At 30.7% G+C, this 24133-nt stretch overlaps 2 protein-coding genes across 2 annotated transcripts; both read right to left on the bottom strand.

Moving 5' to 3' along the window:
* Nucleotides 1–13694: 13694 nt before the first annotated feature.
* On the bottom strand, nucleotides 13695–16066 carry LOC106692783 (programmed cell death protein 6). The gene is made up of 4 exons (XM_014438945.3): nucleotides 15920–16066; nucleotides 15716–15822; nucleotides 15168–15436; nucleotides 13695–13808 (listed from the first exon to the last, which is right to left on the bottom strand). The coding sequence occupies exons 1-4, from the start codon at nucleotides 15973–15975 to the stop codon at nucleotides 13707–13709; spliced, it is 534 nt and encodes a 177-aa protein (XP_014294431.1). The 5' UTR covers nucleotides 15976–16066; the 3' UTR covers nucleotides 13695–13706.
* Nucleotides 16067–17314: 1248 nt separating this feature from the next.
* On the bottom strand, nucleotides 17315–24020 carry l(3)72Ab (U5 small nuclear ribonucleoprotein l(3)72Ab). Its single transcript, XM_014438957.3, has one exon. The coding sequence runs from the start codon at nucleotides 23889–23891 to the stop codon at nucleotides 17481–17483; it is 6411 nt and encodes a 2136-aa protein (XP_014294443.1). The 5' UTR covers nucleotides 23892–24020; the 3' UTR covers nucleotides 17315–17480.
* Nucleotides 24021–24133: the final 113 nt, after the last annotated feature.

The raw sequence follows: 24133 nt of genomic DNA, 5'->3' as shown, positions 1-24133 counted from the left end.
GCTTCTCTGATCTCTTCAATATCCTGCTATTATTTATTTTATTTATTTATTATCTGCTATTTTACCTTAATAACACGTTGCACAACATTCCTTTTAATTATAAAGCTATCAATTTTTTTTTAGTTTATTCATCAATTTTCGAATTAATTATCAGAAAATAAATTTAATTAAAATAAAATACGACCGTCTAATGGACGCAATTTTAAGAAAAACTGCGTTCCAATATGTGCGCCCCAACACTAGCTTCACAATGTAGCGTCAGTCACAATTTTATACAGTGTAGTGTCAAACGCGTCCCAATATGCACCTTGGCCAAGTTGAACTAGCATGCGGATAATGAATTACGATGTTCGAAATCCAAACTAGTGATCTGGGATTATGAGATGAGAATTGAGGATGGAAAAATGACTTTCAGAATGAGCTTTTCCAAGATTTTGCCCATAAATCGGTAAGTTCGAGTATCATTTTGACTATGGATAATGTCCAAGGGTCAGGGAAATATGTGAAACGGAATTTATGAAGGGTTGGGAACTCAAGTAGACAATGCAACTTATAGAAAATTAACTATAAAACTTTTTTTTTATTTGCTGGAAGATTATTGATTGTGTGTATAGATGAATGGAATATGGTCCGGGTGCGGTAAAAAAAAACTCAAATAGTAGATAATTATACTATTTTATTGAGCCAACGTGGGGAGAAACGTTGGCTCAATAAAATAGTATAATTATCTACTATTTGAGTTTTTTTTTACCGCACCCGGACCATATTCCATTCTTTTTTTTTTTATTTGTTTGCATAAATACACTTTTAAAATATTTTCCTTCATACCAGAAGTGTATGGAGTCACTTTCCAAACTATTTTAAAACATCCGGACATAAAGTTCTTAAATCTTCTGTTAAAAGAGTTTTTCTCCTATTGACAAGTTGGTTGGTCCACTCTTGTTCTCAACGCCCCATACATGTACGCAAATAATAGAACATTTTACAAGGAATTTTTAAGAAATAGATATAATTGCCATGTCCAGAAACTTTACTAAATAATTTCATCCTTCAGAAATATCTAACATCATTCAGAGATTATCTTCCCAATTTCTGAAGGATACAATTATTTATGTGGAAGGATCTTTTTGATTGAAATATTTAAGTTACTTTTAATGAATTCAAGTCAAGTGAAATCAATTTTGTATTTTAAATGTTATGTTTATAGATTGCTAGTGAATTGAGTGTAATAAGTAATATATGTTGCGTCTCTCGTCCTTTGCCATTCCGATCTACTTAGCGTTTTCCCTTAATAAGATGCGAATGTGCTGTGACAAGTCAGTTCGTTGACTAATTTTTTGTTTGTTTCTTGATTACTTTTATACTGACTATTATTGGTGAACAGGTTTTTTCTAGCTCTATCACTGTCTTTTTTTTTTGTTTGAAGAATACTTTCTGAATCATAACAAAGTTTGTTCTAGTCAACTCGTCCTGAATTCAATAAAGGAGAAGAGGGCTTAGTTACCAAGTTAGATGTTTGGCATCCCCATCTGTTGGTGTTTAGCATGACATTGGCATTCTTGAAAATAAATAAAACTGAGTTGAAAGAGGATAAGTAAAATCTGTAGGTTCAGTTGAAAGTAGAATAGAAAAATAAAATGAACTGCTATAGTTTACAGAATAGACAAGAGACAATCTAAAAAATAAGTTCTGTTACTATGGCACAGGTGAGTCTTGCTGTTAAGGTTCGCACAGGGTCTCCCATCAGCTAGCTCTGCATACATATATAATAAATGAAACCGCTTATTTATTTTAATATAATCCAAATTAGTCCTCAGTATTAATTATAAAAAAATGTTTTTACTAATTATCTTGATTCTATAACGTTTATCGTTTTTATTATTGTGATTCAGATTATTATTCATTTTTCTCTTCAACTATTTTATTTTCTCCTCTCTTTTTTTTTTTTAACTGAGGTGGGGAGACCCTCCAGTAGCACATCCGGTCCTAAATTGGGTACTTGAAACTTCAATGGGTTGGAAGCAAAACCTGGTAGTTGAGCGTGAACCTGGGCCAAATCACCCCCAACAACCCTGGGTCAAAGAAATAGTACTTATCAAGTACCGAACCCAATACCCTTCATGAGTTGTAATGGACAGGTCATATACACTGCACCATTTATTTATCTTCTCACGTTTTTGAAATTTTTTTAAAGTAAAATGATTTTTTTTTTAAACAATCATATCTGATTTTTTCAGATATTGAACGGTAGTAATCAAAAGGTATAGTATTATTTTCATCAACGTAGAATACTAGTAGTCAGTAGCACCATAATAGTATAGGTTTCCTGAACGCGAATTCTCAAAAAATACTTTTTCAGTCTTCTGTCTGTTTGTAATAAAAAAAAATTCAATAAAACATTTATAGAATATGGATAAGCCCGATTAGTTGTTCAGAAAATAGTTTAAAATGAACTGGTATACAAATGGTTACTGTTAGAATGTATGGATGTTTTTTTTTTGTTTAAATCAGACGGCATATAAAAACGATGATTATTTCATAAATTAATCAAGTCTTACCCCTCTGTCATAGTAAAGTTAAACAGTAAGAACCTTTGTCAAATAAATCTGGAATGTTCGTAATGAATATCGAGTATTGAAAATTCTACAAATGCTAGGAATGAAGAAGCAGCTCCAAGAGAATTTTCCAAAGAGAAGGAAGATCTTAATGAAATGGAGTATGGCGTTCTAAGGCAACATCAAAGGGCGAATTTAAGGGAAGAGGAGCAAATTTAGGGGTGGGGGGGAGGAGTACAGTCCTGGGTTTGTGACCTTAGGGAGTTGGCAGTCCTTGGCCAGAACAATGAAAATACTTGGCAACAGTTCAAAGTAAATTTTAATTACTATGTTTTATTACTGTAACTTCTTATTTCATACAAATTATTCTGTATGATTACTGTTATAGCAATGGTAATTTTTAAATTGGCATCATTCTTGGTATACACAAAGAAAATAAAGTTACATAGTAATTAAAGAAATTTATTTCATTTATGAACATTTTAACAAATAATTTAACTAATTACTAGTAAAAGTATTTTTTAAATATTTTAATCACTGAATCCATGAACCTTTTATATCTTAATGACCTAATGATTCGCTTGAAATAAGGTTCAGCATGGACATAGCTTATCCATCTATATCATATGTATCTTTCAATTTCTTTCTGTTCATCTCATTTCTTTGTATGCTTGATGAAGGTCTGCAGTTTGGATCGGAACATCGGGCTTCAATAAATAGTTTTTATTTTTTTTAACTCCCACCATTGACCATATTGATTAACATGGTCAACAATTAAATATTTTATTTTATTTTTTTACTTCTACGAAAAGTTTTTATCATCGAAATGAACTTTTGAACACTAATTACTCAACTACTTATCCAGATTAATTAATTAACTGACCGCCAGGACTTAAAGCAAGCCAAAGGCCATCAACGAAGTTAGTTTATGCAAATCCTCTTCCCAGAGTATATTAGCCATTCCTGTGACAGGCATGGTGAAGTTGTGACAGCTTAGACAAATGTTTTGAGGAAATATTGAAAATTCAATAATTAATTTTATCTATAAGAAGATGGATAGGGTTGCGGTCAAAAAAAGAACAAATAGTTTTAAACTATTTTAATGTCCGACGTTAATATTCTCAGTTTTCTTTTTTTTTTTGTATCTTTTTAGCCCCGATGAATCCCTGCAAAGTGGAGCGAAACGTCGGACATTAAAATAGTTTAAAACTATTTGTTCTTTTTTTGACCACAACCCTGACCATCTTCTTATATTTAAATCTTTACGGTCAACTATATATATATATAAATTAATTTTATCAGTTTGAACTATTATTTCATTTTTTAATGTTCTACATATATATGTATATATATAATTTTTATAAAGAGACAAAATATTGCTATTAACAAAATGGATTTCTCCTATTATTATCATGTCAATAACTGACGTTTCGCGTTATATGTCATAGACAGAAATGCCACGATTAAATAATTTTCCAGTGAAAACTGACCTTTTGATTTATGCTTCTGTCAAACCCACCAAATCTTGTTATACAACCCACCAGCGATAAAAGAGACGGCCTCTACATTTGAAAGGTTATTCAATTTTTCATCTGCGCATTTTGAAATGAAAATTAGTGGATTTGTATTTGATGAAACTGGGATGAATTTAGTACAATTCGTAATCGATGAGGAACTGGGAATTTTTTTTTTCATAAATATTTCAATATGTAATCCTAAACCTTATAATCTGCGTCTATTGCTAAAAGATTAGATTTTTTTTATTTCACAACATAAAGTAACTGAACTATGCATTAAATGATGAGTTTAATATTAATATTTATTTATATTTTAAGAATTATACATTTTTAAAATTAATTAATATGTTAATATTCATAAATAGTTTTCATCATAAAAAGTAAAAATATTTAATTTATATTTGCTTTTTTATTTTGCATTAATATTTTTTTTAAATAATGCTTTATAACTAAAGCAGAAGTTGGTTGGAGGGTGTGGTCAACCAAGAAAAGAAATAAATATATATGTATCTTCATTTAATGTTAAATTATCTCCTATTTATTAAAGTTACAACAAAGTTTTGATTTATATATGAGGCGCAATTCACACTTTAATTTCTATATATTTGCACCTGACGATTAATTAATCAATAATGAATTCATAATTTAATTATAAAAATTAAATTAAATGACCAGATAATAAAAAAAACGTTACTAGATGGAATAACATTACATACAATAGACAGATCGTTCGACAAGTTAATCTAAATAATTTAAAACGTTATGTACAATAAATACAAAACGCATATAACAAAACTATAATTACATAAATCCAAGTGTTAAGGGACAATTAAATACATTTTTTCTAGTGCTTATTGTTAAATGACATCGAACGTAGAATTGCTACTCAGGAAACATGGGATTCACCAATCTGAAACCTTGTACCTCCATTTTCTTCTATAAAAGTTAAGTTATGGTCCATGTAGTCAGTTGAGAATAAATGGGTAGCTGCAGTGATCTAGATAATTAAAATAATACAACGGCAGTAATGGACAAACGTACAACTTGGTGCATCGATTTGAAAGGCCTTGTCCCCATCAAGAGATGCTTAGCACATGTTTGTGGGTTTCTTTATGGCTGGAGGTTTAATTTTGACTAAAGGAGAAAATGTGGTTATTAAGAATAAGATAACAATAAACTACAGTTAAAGATAATTTTATTTAATTACCGCAGAAAGATGGACTTATCTGGAGATTGCGTTCACTGGTCGAGATCAAACATTTTATTTTTAGATATCCTACAAATCATTTTTCCATTTACAGCGGAGCAAAATCTGATGCTAAATCTTAGGAACATTCCTCAGGCGAACCATTTTAGTGTTTCAGATAACTTTCAATAATAGAAGACCATGCTTCTTCATCAGTTGCTGACCTACCTCAATCAAGATCGAGGACAAGGTCGCTAGAAATCCTAATCAAACAAACGACCACTTTCTGTGAAGGCAATAGAAAATTCGTTTCAATCAGTGGATTCGGGAAGGACAAAACGATGGCTAAGGGCGAATCTCTCTACTGTTTATTCTTCCCAAATTAGAAAGTATTGATTTCACTTATTGTATTAAAAAAATATAATAAAAAGCTGGAGTTATATATGAATCATCTGGAATTCTCAAGGGACCATAGATACCATACATATACCAAAGGAGAATACAGATATTGTATTTAGGGAGAAAAGAACACAAAAAAAAACTCTAACAGGGCCCTTAATTTGATTAAACTTCATTAAGTATTGCCGCTAAGGCTAATGAAGACAGAGGAGTTTCAATATCATGTAGAACCCAAACCACGATTAATAACCTCTGTCATGAAACAATTGCTAAGAAAATAAAGTTGGTTGCCCACAGTCAAGTGGGATTTTAACCCAAACATTTGCTTTTAATTTTGTAATAAAAAGAAAAAAAAACAATTAAAAATCCAGTGCATCATTCAAATTACAATATAACACTTTTCAATGGTACCAAATGTATTAAAATCTACAAAAATAAAACAAAGAAAAAATTGTATAAATCCATTAGAAAATAGTCTCTTGACTATCATTTTGTATTGGAATGAATGTCAAAATCGAAAAGAACAACTTGTTTAATATTATTTGTCTGTGTAGGATAAAAAAAAATATGAAAGATATCAAATTTTAATATAAATAATATGTGTATATATATAAATTAGAATTTGCTTCTTTAGGGATCTGTACCTCCATGTCTAAAACGTAAACACAAGACAAAATGTTTTCAGTATTGAGGAAGCAATAGTAGTAATTATGACTTCCGATTCCTATAACAGTAGACCAAGGGGTGCAAGTGAATGCCACTTTCTCAAAATATTACAAAACAAATTTTAATTAAAATATTAAATTTACTGTGCACTTAAATTTTTACTTTGCACTGTTTTTTTTTATTATTATTTTCATACATATTCAACCGTTCTACGTATATTTGTGGCGACATTTTTTTTAGCTTGTAAAATGCCGTGAATTTTTTTTAACCCAACGAGGGTACCGCAATTATTTATTTTGGAAACCGCAGGCCTGTATGCAGTGTAACAGCAGCAATGTAGTGTAACTCAATAATTAACACTCTCATCAAATAATGTGAACTAAAAGCCTAAGTTATTCAGTCCAATAATATGTTATTATCATTAGGAAACTTATCAGTTAGTATCTCTACTATTTTTACAAATTAATTAATCATATTTTTATAACCAACAAAATGTTTATGATTCTGTAACTAAACACAAGAAGATTCTCTCAGATGTCAATGAACTCAGGTGTTAACAGGATTGAGTGAAGAGCTAGTGTATTGACTCGGTCTGGAAACGATGAAAAAACAGACCATCCCTTGTTATTTCAGGGTTCGTGTATAGCATTCCCTATTACCGTGGTCTCGCCTTGGCATACAAGGGTCAGGAGATAAGTCAAACACCCAGTGACTGTCCACAACATTGGTCGCTGAATGAATTTCACTATTTAAGTAATACTAAAGTAAATTTAGCTTTGTATTCTTTATGGGCTAATTCCTTCAAATATTTTTCAAAAATCCGCATTTTGTAAAAGCCTTGTGAGACTATTTCAATGAGGATTAGACCTATCTGACATTAAAATTCTATTGTACGTTGACATACCGAGTTTAATCAAAATCGTTAGAGCCACTTTCTAGAAAATCGGAAAAAATCGATTCTATACTTCCCGTCAGTCAATTTTATCAAAAAGTTGCTAGCAAGCCCCAGGAGTGTATTTGCCATAGATATGCAATTTCAGTTTCGTACGACTTCTCGTTTTTTGATTTAAGTTGACCACATACCGCCACAGACACACAGAAAATTTCGTTGTGAGACTAGTTTTTTTCGATTCAAAGTACACCAAAACATGTATTTCCGTCAAAAACTCAAGTTCCAAATTTTGCACGTACGCAATACTTTCCCTTAATAAATATTTCGTACATCGGTAAGTGAAAGTAAAAAACTACTATTTCTTATATATTTTTTCTAGTGGTCTTAAAACACTATATTGTCATTACGACCCTCCCTGTAACTAAATAAATTTTAGTTAAAACCTCTGTTATCAATTAAGCAAGTAATATATATACATAATTAGGAAAACCTAATGAAAACAAAAGACAAGGTACGGTCTTTGCCATCCGGTTGTTAACGTTACTACTTTCGGAATCATTCCGTATTCCATCTGAGGTTGGCAGCTTAGCTCTTTTCAACCGCTCTGACAAATATAAGATAGGTCTCCTAAAAAATTGTTTGAGCTCTATGATGTGCTATACTATTTACTATCTATGATGTGCTGCACTGTTCTTTATGATCCCCGGAAGCCACATGAATAATTAGGGAATTTATGAAGATGATTCGCTCGACATTTTGGCTCAGAAAAATGAGGATTTATTTGAGAATCACTCATATAAAATGTTTAGATGGACGATTTAACAATTTCAAATACTATATTAAACTATAAGCTTAAAATGCTTAGTTCAATAAAACCAATACTTGCCATAAATAATTACCAATAAATACTACTATATTTAATGCATTTTTTAACTAGATTTCGTCTTGTACGGTTTTAATTTTTTACAGATGAGACCAAGGGTTTTTAAATGTGAAAGGAGGCCATTTTGAATATGATTCAAGACAATGCCCAGATAATAAAATCTTTGATAGATATATTGAGCTATATACATATTTCTAAGTGCATTTGAACTTATCTGTGCGAACAGTTCTTTCTGCATTAGCTATATCAAATATGTTTTTTATTAATAATAACGTTTAATATTTTTAATTCTCTAAGTTACCTGTCGCTTTTCTTCACTATCTATGGGGAAAATAACTTGATACATTTCGCTGTATTACGGTTTCCGCACTACCGTTTCTAAAATTTAATATGACAGAACAATTTATACACAACCTATTACTTACACACAGCAAACAAAAATAGCTACTTGAATAGAAAACCATCCTTACCGAACCAGACAGAATTACTTATAATGGACTATGTACCAACCATACAAACCTTAAATCAACCATTTTTCAGAAAGCAAAGAAACTATTTGTTACTGTATATTAATATTTATTCAATTAATATTGATCGATAGATTATAAAAAAATATATTTTTAAATAAAATATCATACGTTATACCATTAATTACGAATAGTGTATATTTCAATTATCAGAACATCAAGTTTTCGTTATCGGCACTCATAATCGGGTAATTTATGAAGTCATACAAAAATAAAAATTCAATTTAAATATGAAATGATATTTTTAAGTAAATCATTAAAAAAATATATTGTGATTCTTATTGAGAATAATGGTATTAGGTGTTGAATTAAATTTATATTAACGTTTAGTATTTTACATAATTAATTATTTATAACAGTTAATATATTCTTAAATTAAAGAGTGACATTTGATTAATATGAAATGTTCTATAAAAGTTATCTGTAATACTTCATTTTCTTTTTTCTAATTTTGACATCATTGGATTTGTCTCTAAAAAGGCTCAGTAGATAGTGTTATAATCATAACATTTTGTAGTAGTTTAGTGTTAGAAATTTAAGAAACATTTGTAAGCTAACAATTTTGCTATAACACGCAATATATAAATCTTTTGTTTTATAGTGTTTATATGTTCAGTTAGTTTGTTAGAATTATTGATATTAATTATCATACTTAAAGTATTACTTCCTAATACAGTAAAGGTTCCATGGTGATAAAGATAGCTGCCAGAACCACAAACATGAGCAAACTGACGTTTTCTGTCTACTATCAGAATTTGCTTTATAGTTAGCACCATCAACTATCTGTACATGACTGATAAACTTGCATGACAGTTATTTGTGATATGGAACTTAAGCTTAAAAATAAATAGAATGTTAAATTTTCAACCTGATGATATTCTTTGATTTTTCCAGACTATCCATTCTATTCCTTTATTATACATTACTATATTTATTCTTTAGAATTATAACTCAACTTAGTAAATAAAAATAAAATAAAAGTATAAGTAAAAATACACTTAGGAATACATTTTTGCATAGCACTATGATGTTATTAGTCTATAACAGTCTATATGCATATTAAATAAAGTATTTGAAAGAACGTATAATTATGTATCTTTTGGATATCATTAAAAACATTATGCAGACAACCAGAATTGTTCTTGTATAGCAAATGGGTTTATGATTTTAAATTTTTAGCACCCAAATGAATTAATTTATATTTAAGGCATTTCTTGATTTAAACAAGAACTTCTAGTGCTAAATCAAGGTAGGTTTTAAAATAATTAGCTGAAAAAGTGTAATACTGTATGCTTAAAACTGCCTTTCCCCTATATTTCAATTTGTATTAGTAAACAAATAAATACAATTTTAATGATTGGAGAAGTTTGTCAGGGGGTGCGGTCAGCAAATAACATAAATAAACAAAACCAAATTTATTTATTTTATGCCGTTTCAACCTGAGTTTCAGGTCTTCATCAGGGCTATAGAACAAAAGAGATAACAACAACATTTAGAGAAACATACAATTGAAAAGGAATAGTATACAAACAAACTTAGAATTATACAAAATATAGAATTAAATCATAAATGATAAAAAATTGATAACTGATAATTGAATAGTACAAAATTTTAATTGATTGATAATCCTAAAATTGTATGGTAGTAAATTGAAAACAGTGACAGATGAAATATAATATCATGTAGGTAAGAAGATATGTATAATATAAACATCGGCATAAAATAAATAAATTTGGTTTTGTTTATTTATGTTGTTATGTTTTGACCGCACCCCCCCCCCCCCGACAAACTTCTCCAATCATTAATCTACGGTCAATTATCTACACCTCATTATAAATACAATTTTATTTGAAAATTACCATAAATTTGATAGATTTATTTAAAGGGATATTTATTATTATTAATTTTAGTGTATCTATCATAAATACAAGCATAAATTCAAAAATTATGAAGAAAATGATCAGGGGTGCAGTCACAAGAAAACAAAAATAGTTAGCAACTATTTATTTGCTGACATTTCATCACCCCACTTCGTAGAGCTCCATCAGGGCTCAGTTGAAATTAGTTCGAAACCGTGTCAATTTTGAAAATTTAGGTTTCGAATTGACCTCAACTGAAACAGCCCTGATGAAGTTCTACAAAGTGGGGTGAAACATCAGCAAATAAATAGTTATTGACTATTTTTGTTTTCTTGTAACCGCATCCCTGACAATCTTCATAATTTCAATTATACATACATAAATTCAAAAATGTGCACAATTTCTTCATTTGAGGGTGAATTTCACTAAAGTATTATGGCTTATTGTTAATTTCAACACAAATACAATATTTCATACTAGTTACTTGTAATATTATAGTATAAGGCCAATATAATGTTCGATATAAATATTTAATTTATTTTTAGGTGTTTCTTCTAGTGATGAACATTTTTCCTTGCTCAGAAATCTGGGATTAAATGTTAAATTGCCTTATCTTCATTTCTATAACCTTAACATTATATGATCCATAGTCCTTCAGGAGGGTTATTAATGTTTTACAGTTAATCAAAAATCAGTTAATTTTTTGAACAATGAATTAATTATAGATAACATTAGTGGAATTATTTAAATTATGGAATAATAATTTATTTCAGAGAGTCAGAAACATCTTTGTGCAAGTCTTTCAATCATGCTTGAGTCTTTCAATACTTTGAGTGATTCACTGCATCTTTACCAAGATATAAAAATAGTTATTTGGTACCTGATGATACAATACTTAATTATTGTAATAAATCTTCCTTAATTTTACTGATGTTACCCAACTTGTACTGGTTGTTATAATAATACAAACATCAGATTCTTAATATGTATCAATTTCAATTATTCAAAGATATACAATCAACAATTTTATTTCATTGTCACTAAATATTATATAATAAACATTATAATTTTCAAAGTATATTTTAACATCAATCTACAGCTAAAATAAGTTGGGTCACTATCAGTATTTTCAAGATGCAGTTACCAATTTTCAAATTTGCAGGAGGTTAAAACGTATATATTTTACAGGTTGTGAACTTTTCACTCAAAATTAGTTTCAATTACTGAAAAAGAAGAAATTGATAACTCTTGACAGTTTGTATCCAGAGCTTCTAGGTCTTACTATGCCTTTGGCCAAATAATTCACTGTCTTGAAGCTAGAATTTCCTATCTTATCATACCAATAAAATGTTGAATATGCTTCGACTTGAGCCTAACAGAAGGGGAACCTAAGTTCAAACAACCTTTAACACCAGTGCCAAGCCTGTTTATAAAACTGCCACAAATATTTGTGAAAGAGGCTGTGTTTGTCAGTTCTGAAAGTAAATTATTGGTTACAGGTTCTTATTCATTTCTCCAAATGAGTTTTTCCGATAGATGTTTCCACATATACATTTTATTTTTCAATAAGTCATTACCTAATTTTGAATTTCCATTTCACTCCAATATGGTGAAATTAGGAACGCTATTACCTATGGTAAATTTATACGTGGATCAGTAATCAATATGGTTTTTCTCTTTAATAGACTTTTTTAAAAAAATATTTATTTATTGTTATTTACAACTGTACATTAGAATACAAGTAAAGCTGATCTAAGTTAAATTGGAGTGTTACAGGCCTGTAGAGAAACTACCCATTGGTAGATCTCTATCTTTAATAGACTTAATCAAAGAAAACTGTCCACACTATAGCTCTTGTCAAAGTAAGATCTGACCAGACTGATTTTTGTTTGTTATCTTTATTTTAAATGACAATGCAAAGAAATAAATTGCTATGCCAACCCAATATTTTTATCATTTAATGTAGATTAGTTTTAGATATTTCTATTAAGCCATCTTTTTTGTTCCTAGACTTGAGTAATTTAAATTTGTTAATATTTAAGAGTTAAAAAATAAAATTGGTGATGACAAATCATGATTACTTTATTTAAAAAATGAATCAACCTACTACTACCTGTTGCCCTATAACAATCTGTTCTATTCCTTGTTTTCATTGATGCAAAGTACCTTTTTTTAAATAGCTCTAGTCAGTTTCCACTTCATTAATTTTTACTCTTTGTTGTGATTTTAGGGAAATACAATACATATGATGTGATTTTGAACAAAAATAGCTTTTCCGTGGGTATTTAAATCAAAGCTTGAAAAAAATCCTATCAATGTGAGTGACCCACTTTCTTCTGTCTGTAAAAAATGATTTTTTTTTTTTTTTTCATAAACTTCAACAAATAAGGGAGTAGAATTGTTACATTTATCTTTTTCATGTTAAAACATTTTAAAAGTTTACCCTTCCTCAAAAAAAGTTGCTTCTTAAAATTAAATTTTTCATTATTTTCTCTCAATAATTAAATTGTTTTTATGAAATATTAGTTTCCCATACTTGTGTTAGGTAACTTTTTTAAGTTTACTAATATTTTTCACAAACATTACTTATCTTAACAGTGCCAGAATCACTGGATCGATTACTATATCAGTTTATTTTATTCTATCATTAGCCCTTAATTAGTCATCAATCTTTAATTTTAAGGAAAGTTTAACAATAAAGAAAATATCTTTTAATAGGTCTTGAAGATGAAATAGTAATAGCGATAAGAATGTGCTTCAGTTAATACAAATAATATATGTACACGTTTTAGGAAAAAATGAAAGTAAATAAATATCTTTAAAAATTATTATTCAAAAAAGTTCACATGATATATATATTTATTTATATTTTCATATATGTACATACTAAAATATTTTGAAACTTTTTAAAATAAAATGTTCAATATCTTTTACAAAATACCTATATAACATTTTATACAAAGATACATGGTATTTGGTGTGTATTTTAAAAAAAATGGCATGCACTATATCAGGGCCATTAAAAAGGCAGGCAAAAATCAAAGTGAAGATAGCTACATAATAAAAATCTTAGATAAGCATGAGAATACAGAAAAATTATAGAAATAATATCCACAACCTCTCATATATAAAAAAAATAATGAATGGAATCATTCTAAATAATATCACAAAAGACAGATGAAATGAAGTGAGGAAAGATCTAAATAATGATAAAATTCAATATTATGTTTTAATTGAAAAAACCATTGAAATAAACTGCTCATAATGCAGAGTGATAACTCCATCCTGATCAGTATCTTGTTGTCTAAAGGCTTCAGTGAGGGTCTGAAAAAAAAATAATTACTATAATATTATACTTTATTTCCCAGCAAATATAAAATACAAATTTCTCCAAGTGCCATTTAAGGAGTCTCTGTTAACAATGCCTCCTCAAAGCCTTGATGACCCACAATGAAGGTCGAAACATTGGCAGAAAATAAATAGTTGTTACTATTTTTTCTTCCTTCTTGACAGCAGCCCTGACCTCTCCTTCATACTGACTTATCATCAATCATCCGGCTTATATATATATATATATATAAAATCAGTTGGAATGAGGAAGCATTTGCATCATTCTACTGTAATAAGAGAGGTACTTCTTTCTCAAGTTAGGGACATTGCCCTGGGTCAGCCCTCCAATCGGGGAGAAAATATGGAATGCTAAAAATGAACTGCATCCAAAACCTCCCTGATAAAATGGATAAGACAAAGGAATCAGAAATGGATTTTAAACTTTGTATGCTGAAACATTCAAGAAATGAACAATAAGAAAGATACCATGGATGAATAATATTTTATCAATATTTTGACAGAGGGAAAGTAAGAATGAATATAAGATGATGATGTCAGAGGTCAAATAAATATTTGGAGTTGTGTATAAAGGCAAACAAAAGCCAACATTAAATTACTTATTCCTATTTTTATGAAAAAACAAACTTAAGAGTGTTACTAATTTCGACTATGTAAATAACAGTACTTAGGAAGAAAATAAGTCTTAACTAATAGCAGTTTTAATGGTGAAAAATGTATGTTTTGGGAAGAAGATTATTTTATAGAGAAAAGATTTATGGGGTACTTAAATGGAAGCATTAAAAAAAACTGCCAATAGTACAATTATGGGAATGTTTTGAGATCATTTACTCAGCAAAACAGGTAATCCAAATAGTGTGATATAAAAAATAATAAATTTAATCAAAATATTTGATGTAGAATCACCAAGAAAAAGAAATATTAATCCATAAATATATTTTATCCTAAAAATTATTGTTTGCAACCATGTACTTTAAAAAATTTAGTGTTTCATGGTAGCAGAGGTCTCATCCGTATTATTTTTTACCTACTCCTAATTGTCTAAGGCAAGAGTTGTGACCATTTGTTCCATTAATGTATTTTGGTACCCAAATATTTTTTCATGAAAACATTTATAGATCATAAGTACTGGATCATATTAGCCTTTGGAATTTCTAAAGCAGTACACAAAGTTTTGTTTCTAACATACCATAGAGCTTATATATGCATAATATTATTTTATTTTTTTTTATACTAAAAGTTTTTTAGTAATTTGATGTGAGTTACTTTAATGACATTACAAAGTTCTATAGTGCTACTATATAATAAAGCAGTACATCAATCAGTTATACTTACATGAAGAATAATACAACACTGAATGAAATCATCAAAATAGATGGTGCCTTTTCCAAGACGATCAAACTTCTGTAACATAATATTCACAGTTGGTTGAGCAAGGCGATAGCCAAATGATATGAGGGCTGTATTCAACTCTGAACCATCAATGTTTCCTGACCCATCTCGGTCAAACGAACGAAAACAAGATTGCCAATCGTTCACATAACGCCACAAAGCTCCAAAATCATGGAATGAAATTGTACCAGTGTTGCCTTTATCAAACATCCCTAAAATTAAAAGTAATAATCATAACAAGTTCAAAATATTACTCAAACAGCAGCCAATAAATATCAAGACAATCTACATTATTCCCAATAATAATAAATGCAGGTTGATAAAAATGTATACTGATCATCTAAGTTTTGACTCATGTCAAGAATTACTTCATAGGTTTTTTTCATACAATTAACATCAATTTTAATTTATTGTACATTGACAATATTTTACAACAATGTTTCTCCTTTAATGTACTTTTACAGGTATTGATGGTATAAAGAAAATTTTACCTATCATCAATCTACAAGTTTCTGGATTGAAAGGTTTCCAGGTACCATTAGAAAGAGCCTGTTGCAACTCCTCAGCAGAAATATGTCCACTTCTATCCCTGTCAACACTAAAACGAAATATTTGCAATAAAGGCCAATTGTTTTCTAAAATATAATGATACAGGAATTAATATGAAAAAATGATATTGAACAAATAAAACTCACGATTCAAAAACCTGTCTTAAAAACATTTCATCAGCTGGAGGTGAATTAAACGACATCTTAGACACAATATAATAAAATGATCACACCCTAATCAAACTGATTATAACCTGCTATGAGATAACCTATATGATATAAAATCGATTCTAATCGAAGAATTATCAACATTTAAAAGCTTAAAAAATATTCCATAATACCCAATTAAATTTTAAAACTTATTTTTTAAAAAAAGGAAGAAAAGAATCAGCCTAAATTTAATTATTGACTAAAAAATAAAAGTTTTCCAAAAATTTCACAATTAGAGGGTTGAAACTCATCAAATTATAGCATTTCAATGAATAACATATCATTGTATATATTGTCATTAAAACTAATTAGGAGATACTTCCAGCATAGGCACGACATAAATTTACTATCAAAATACCTCGATGTTTTCTATGGAATATAAATAAGATCCATACGTCAAGAAAATAATTCTATTTGGAGGCCCCTCACCTATCTCTTTTATAGTAGTATTCTTACAGAATGGGCCATTCAAACCACAGCTAAGTATTTCATTGTTACACCTTAAAGTACCAACAGTCTAAAAAGATCTGTATCTAATCCGATTTATGTAACAAATGCATAATGCAATCTATTGTTTTAGAGGGATCGAAAAAAAAAAAATCTGCTTTGACCAGTTTTAAAAGTGAACCCTTCTATCACTAACTTCCTTCACAGAAGTGTTAGAACATTTCCATTAGCTTTACAAAAAATAAAATCAAAGGTTCTCTCTTCTAGGAAAGTTACAACTTTTAAATTAATTTTCCTGGAAGACAGAACCTTTAATTATATTGTTTGTAAAGTCAGCAGAAATGTACTTAGCAGCCAACAATATTACCATTAGCAGTGATATAATCACTGGAATCCACTCACACTGATGTTCCTAATACTTAATATGATGAATTTCTGCTTGTAAAAAATTATTCCTTTATTGCCCTCTTATTTTAAAATATATGTATTCTATACATATCTTTATATATTAATTGGTTTTCAAATTTTTTTTTATTGATTAATTTATTTAATATTCCTTCAAACTCAAATTTTTTAAAAAATTAAAATTCGTCAATAAATTATGAATGAAAAAACAATATAAATATGAAAACGAAACAAAGAATAAATTTCACTAGCATGAATGAAAATTAATTTACTTCTCTGAAACCTATGATCATTATCTTCTATCTCTTATTTTAATAATATATATCATTATTATTATAATTATTTTGCATTTAATTTACTCATGATTGTATGTAAGTCATAAATAAATAAATGTCTCACCATTGGAAAAATTAAGTGATTTACTACTATTTGGCATAATTTTATTTTGTTATGTATTTCATTAGAATTAATAATAAAATCTAAAACATTAAACACTATTTTATTTACATTATTTACAAATATTTCAAATTACATATACATTTCTTTTATTTCAACAATTACAAATCACTATAAATAAAATTGTACTATACAAAATAAAGAGGAAAAAAATGTATTCACAAAATTAAACAAATATGTCTTCAAACTTTTAGTCATCATAGTCACTCTCGCCAGATGCATCATATTCATTGACTTCTATATTGAATTTGTATTCTTGATCACACCCTAGGTATGCATCACTCATGAAATATAAAGTATAGGAATGGTATCCGGGTCCCGGAGCAACAAAATCAAGCTTAATTTTAGCTTTTTGTTGTAATGTTAATCTCTTGATTGAGAGTAATGAATTGGCCTTTGGGTCACCAATAACAACCCACCAACCTTCTTCCCTTTTGAATGGGAAGAAAGGAGCAATGACAGAACCGGTAACTTCATCTTCTCTTTCTAAATTTACAATAACATTCACGAGGCTTCCTGATTTGATTTTGTCTTTGTTTTCAATTTCATATGTGAGTTCTATATTGGGATAACGATTGCAAAATTTAGCTACATCAGCCATTTGTGACTCAGATAACCCAAGAAGTTTGTTTCTATCTTCATCATCAAGTTCCATTAAATCAAAGACAGTTTCAACTTTCTTTTCCTGACAAGTTCTGATTAATTCAGAAGTAAAATGTGGAAGTTGACGTAAATATGATTCTTTGGACCATATAGCTTGGGTTATCATTTGGGCCAGTTCCATAGCCGCGACAGCAGGTGCAAGCCAACCGTTTGAACTTAAAACATCAACACAAGCTTGCATTAATCTAATAGATTTTCCTAAAATAGCATCTGTATCACCTTGTAGTTCTGCTCCAACTTGCAGCCTAGATAAATGTGCTTGTAACAAAAGATTTGCTTTGGTATGAGGATCATTGAACTTGGCAGCTGGTGAAATTTTGTAAGGAACTTTTAAGGACAAAGGTTCTAAGAGAATGTCTTCGTTCTGTCTGATGGGAACAGAATCATACTCGGCAGCTGAAGATATTATTTCCAGGAGACCACGTACTTTTGTTTTACTGGTTAGAGATAAAGCAAAAAGCTCTATTGTAGTATAATTGATATAATAATAGGCTGCAATCATTCCAAGATTCAAAGGATTTGTATCTATATCATCTTCAATAGTTATACACTTAGATTGTTCAAGATCAGATAATGTATTTTCAACTAATTCAGACAAATGATCAGATAGGTGTCTATGAGTTACACCTTGTAAGTTGTAATAATTTGGGTTTTGAGTTAACCTACGATAAAGTAAAGTCCATGTCAGATAATCAACTGCATCTTGTTTATTTTCAATTGTTTTTGTAACGATTTCAGCATTAAAATGATCATGCAGCTTATGATCTAAATGACTCTCAATGGGTAAGGGTTCACTCAAAAATTTCTTGAAAAAATCTTTCTTGGAACTCTGGCACATAACAACACATTTTGAATCTTCATCTTCTAAAGGTCTGTTGGCACGTCCTACCATGTGAAGTACTTCTGTAATGGGATAATCTTCATAAACATGGATCCTACCATTATAAAATTGGGTATCCATTACGATAACAAGGAAAGAATTTATATTTAATGAAAAGCATAAATTCCTTGTTACCACAGCTATCTGGATTGCCCCAGAATCAAAGAGCTGTTCTACTAATCTCCGATCATTGTATGATAAACCTTCATGCATGTATGCTACACCCTGAGGTAATGTTTCTTTTAATGCTTTATCACTCATTCGTTCAAGGAATGGTACAATATCTTCTTGATCAGCATGAAAAAATCTTGTAGGATTAGCTTCAGCAGCAGTGTAAGTTAATAAATCAATGGCTGTTAATCTTGCTTGTCTCCTTGAGGGAACGAAAATAATAACTGGTTTATGTGGACTATGATGTAAAATGGCATTATATACTGGTTTACTCATAGCAATCAATCGAGAAGCATTGTGAGTTATATTAAACCCTTGAACATGAAGTTCAAGTGGTATTGGTCTAACACTTGGATGAAAATTGAAGGTACAATTACTTCCACAACCCAACCATTGGGCCACATCTCTTGCATCAACTAATGGGGACGAAAGTGCAACAATTCTTAAAGGTTTTTCAATTTGTGATGTGATATACCTCATTCGGGAGCATACAACCTCTAAAACTGGCCCATCATCACTCCCTAGCAACTGAAGGTCATCAACAATCAACAACTGTATGTTTTGGACATTTTTCCTCTGTTTCCACCTCCTGGATAAGACATCCCATTTTTCAGCAGAGGCAATAATGACTATCCCTTTTGAAACAAGTTTCAGATCAGTTGCAGTTTCACCTGTTAATAGTACAACCCTGTTACCAATCAATGGAGTTAGTTTGTGATGCCATTCAGCATAGACAATCTGTGCCAAAGCTTCTTTTGCAGTTATATACAAGCACCTAAAATCAGTATCTTGAGTAATCATTCTTAAAATGGCAAACTCGGCAATTACTGTTTTACCTGATCCATGTGGTGCACCAACAAAAATATTCTCATCACTGTTGTATACCGCATTAAACACCTGCGTTTGTATAGGATTAAATTGGGTAAACTTATCTGAATACAACTGTTCAAACTGAACATTCCTCAATGCTGTAACAGGAAGAGGCTGTAAATCTAGAAGTTCAGTGGAGGGAGGATTTTTTTCTGGTAGTATTAAATGACGGAATGAAATAGGAAGTTGGGCTTCTGATCCAATCCAACGATCCGAAATAACTCTCAAGAAATACTGAGGTGGAACAGGTTCAAAAAGAGGTACAAAAAATTTTATAAGATGATCATCCTTGCAATATTTGGATTTCAACAAAAAGAACTCGTGATGAAGAATGACTTCTGAATCAACATCTTCCACCATGACCCAAAATCCTTCAGACACTCCATGCACCTTCTCATCCCATTGGAAGTCTGGTGTGATCACTAATTCAACTTTTAATGTTGATCTTGTTATTGGCTGAATATGAGTAGATAATTCCAGTTTAGGAAACTGATGAATGTATCTATGAATAGTTTTTCCAAGTTTAGGAATACGAATAAGTTCACCAATTTCATTAGGTCCTAGATCAAACAATCTTTCCCATGGAATATTTTTCTTTTCTATTTTCTTTAAAACTTCTTCAGGGATCTTTTTAAACTGACGTAATGGAGACATGGACTGCCACATCCTTCGATCAATCATTTTACTTAAGGAAAGAGTCTTTTCTGCAAGTTGTGCCCATCCTCTGTACAATACTATTTCAAAAATAGCTCGGATAAGTCTAGCAGCTGACTGAGTAACATATACCATATCTGACATCAACGCAAATCCTTCAAGTTTCAGCTGTGAAATAAAAGCTTGCAAAAGAACATTCACTTTGGCAGAAGGCTCTTCCATACTTTCTTTGATTGGTATTGGAACTCTTTCCATTAGTTTTTGTAGCTCTAATTTTTCCTCTTCTCTAACTGTAATATTTCGAAATTCACCAGACATCGCAAAAACTCTAAACAGTTCAATTTCACTGAGAGTAGGTTTTAATAGCATGTTATAAGTAGCAATGGTATCATAAGTACAATAATAGTGACTTGCAATACGACCAAGTTCTGTTGACTGAAAATAACCTGATCTCTTGTCATATTTAACTATACCACTCTTCTCTAAATGTATCGACGCAGTATGGGTTAAATCTGCCCTAAATTGTTCTAACAACTTATCCTGCATCAATTTATCTGAAGAAATCCCATATAATGCAGGAGACCGTAACATTCTAATGTATAAATAAGTATAGCCTAACCATTTTACAGCATCCTTCATGTTTTGAATAGAACCTAATACAATTTCAGCATTCAACATATCAGGGAGTTTAGTAATAAGTTGAGACTCAATAGGCAACTGCTGGTTCAATAATGATAGGTAATACTGGAGTTCACTATGATTTGTAATCAATATACCCTCTCCTTTATTGTCATATTGTGGCCTACCAGCTCTACCAAGCATCTGTAGAACATCTAATGCACTCAACTCCACCCAACGTCCCTTTTCAGCATTGTAAACTTGAGTGCCTTTAATAATTACAGTATGAGCAGGAAGATTAACACCCCAAGCTAAGGTAGCAGTTGATACAAGGACCTGAATATGCCTGTCAGCAAACAAATCTTCAACAAGAGTCCTATCTACTCTTGACATTCCAGCATGATGTATGGCAAAGCCATACGGCAACAAATCTTTTAATTCACTATTTTTAACTTGTTCAGCTTCACTTCTCAAAACTTCCATAGAAGCTGAACCTTCTCTTAAAAATTGACCTAAAGTATCCTTCTCAAGACACATATCACGAATCGCACGAGCAGTTTTTCCAGTTTCTTTTCTTGAATGAACAAATATAAGTACCTGATTTCGACCTGCATGTTCCATTACTTTTTCGTAAACAATGTCATTCATTATCTGAAACCTTTTCAGAGCCTTTTTCTCTGTAATTCCAATATATTGCTGTTCTAAAGGAACTGGACGGAAACTGTTATCAAAGAAATGTAAACCTGTTTTAGGATGTACTCTGAGAAAAGTAGCAACATCTTGAAAGTTTGGTAATGTTGCACTAAGACCAATGATTCTAACATCTTCCTGAGTAGACTCAATATTTCTAATAGTTCTTGCTACTAAAGCTTCAATTACTGGCCCCCTCTCATCATGAAGCAAATGAATTTCATCAACAATAACAAGCTTCACAAATTGGGTGAAGCTCTTTTCTCCTCCTTTTCTTGTAATGATGTCCCATTTTTCTGGGGTACAGACAATAATCTGAGTTGCATTTATTTGCTCTCGTGTAAGTTGATGGTCACCAGTCAATTCTGACACTGTTAGATTATAAGCTGAAAGCCGCTTACCAAAGCTGCCTACCATTTCTTGGACAAGAGATCTCATTGGAGCAACATATATAATTTTAAATTCTTCTGCATTGATTGTACCATCTTCATTAATGTGTTTTCCAATTTCTCGCAGCATACAAAGAAGAGCAACATTAGTCTTACCAGCTCCTGTAGGGGCACAAAGCAGGAGATTTTCATCAGACTCAAGGCAAGCTTTGTAAAGATGGCTCTGAATGCGATTCAAGGTTCTAAACCCATCAAATGCTGGCTGAACATAATGAGGTAATTTATCAATGGGAACAAGTTCCTCATTAGGGTCAAAAGGTTTAGGTTTCAAAGCAGGTACGTGGACCTCTTCATAACCTTTCCTTTGCTTTCTGAAGGACCCATCAGGTAACTGACATCTTTTATTTGACATAAAATGAGATCCTTGGGCAAATGAGAGGTCATCCAAATCTAAAACATCCCTTGTACCAGGAACCATACCCTCCACTGATGTAGAATGTGAAATTACTTCTTTCCTTCTTGAGGACCTAATATTTTCTGAATCTCCATTTTCTTCAACTTTTCCTACTTCAAGTTGTTTCAAAATTTTCAAGAGAGAAGGATCATTTTGCATTATATTTCTGATCTTGGTCTTTTCATTTTCATTTTGTGATGAGGCAAGCAAAGTACAATACAAAATCATTTTTCTATGCTTTTTGATAAGTTTTATAAAATCAAAACATTCGTAACCCAATAATAAAACTAACTGATTTTCACATTCTCGATCATCAGTTGTCTCACCAAGTATTTGCAGGACTTCAGCTGCCCTTGCCTGAGAAGTCATGGCATCATTATAAAATTTCGAAAGCCTTCGCTGCAACCAATATGCATCTATGTCTAATGGATGCAGTCCTTTTTCTTTTTTAGACGTATCTTCATGACTACCCAGATTTTCAGCATGAATAGCAGTATGATGTTTGGCATCTTCACCTTCGTCATTCTGATCTTGTAAATCAGTATCCCTAACTTCACCATACATGTCTTCACCATCTTCTTCTTCACTTTCTTCGAATTGTACATTAATGCCATAAGTTTCATCTATATTTTCTTCAGAAATATGAGCTACTTTATCCTCACTTCCAAAATCAGTTATCTTTTTACCTAAATTAACAAGTAAGGCAAATCGTTCATCGGCTAAACTACCAAGAAGATGCTCAGTTTCTACCTTTTTCTCCTTTTCTTTTAACTGGTCATTTTTAAGAACAAATAAAACTTCATCAGCAGCTCCACATAAAATATCACGAGGTTGATCACCAAGAGCTTCCTGGATAAAGCTTAGTAACACTTCATAAGTCTGTCTAGTTTCTTGTGTTTTTGGCCTATAAACTACTCCAACCATGTCATCTCCATTATCGGATAGTAATGTAGTACCTTTCATTCTAGCAAAATCATATTGAGCTTCATCTCGTTTCAACCTTTTGACTTTCCTTTCCTCAGTTTTTATCGGTTTAGTTCGTTCAAACTTATCACCCATTTTAGTACCATCCAGTTTCCCAACAAGGGACATAACTTCTCCAGTAGCTTCATCCCTGCTTCTTCTTTCAATGAGTCGTACATCAGCTTGTAAAACAAGATTTGAGTTAGCTTTGTACTCATACTGCAACTGTCGGGCTGCTGCGTCAGCCATATTTTAGGTATTTACTTTAATACACTAAAACACAAAACTTCGAACACTTAAACACGCACATGAGCCAGGAATCAAACAAACATGCGACAATAATCAAAACAGTTTGGAGGAATCGGTAGCTCGCAGTGTTGACCAACATTTGCACATTGTTGTGCAACCAATTTTTCTTAAAGTTGATAATAACTTTAAGGTAAATTGGTTGCACAAAAATATAGCTTGATTAGAATTAATATTGGATGAAA

Source organism: Halyomorpha halys, unplaced genomic scaffold (genome assembly GCF_000696795.3).
Source record: "Halyomorpha halys isolate HHAL.00 unplaced genomic scaffold, Hhal_1.1 Scaffold71.1, whole genome shotgun sequence".
In the NCBI taxonomy this organism is placed as follows: Eukaryota; Metazoa; Arthropoda; class Insecta; order Hemiptera; family Pentatomidae; genus Halyomorpha; species Halyomorpha halys.
This window is presented reverse-complemented; position numbering and strand designations above follow the sequence as displayed.

Bases quoted from the DNA above. Each gene is read 5' to 3' on its own strand.
- LOC106692783 (XM_014438945.3), bottom strand. From the start codon at position 15,975: ATGTCGTTTAATTCACCTCCAGCTGATGAAATGTTTTTAAGACAGGTT. The intron at 15,823-15,919 runs GTGAGTTTTATT...ATTTCGTTTTAG, and splicing joins TTAAGACAGGTTTTTGAATC to TGTTGACAGGGATAGAAGTG. The intron at 15,437-15,715 runs GTAAAATTTTCT...TTTTAATTTTAG, and splicing joins AACTTGTAGATTGATGATAG to GGATGTTTGATAAAGGCAAC.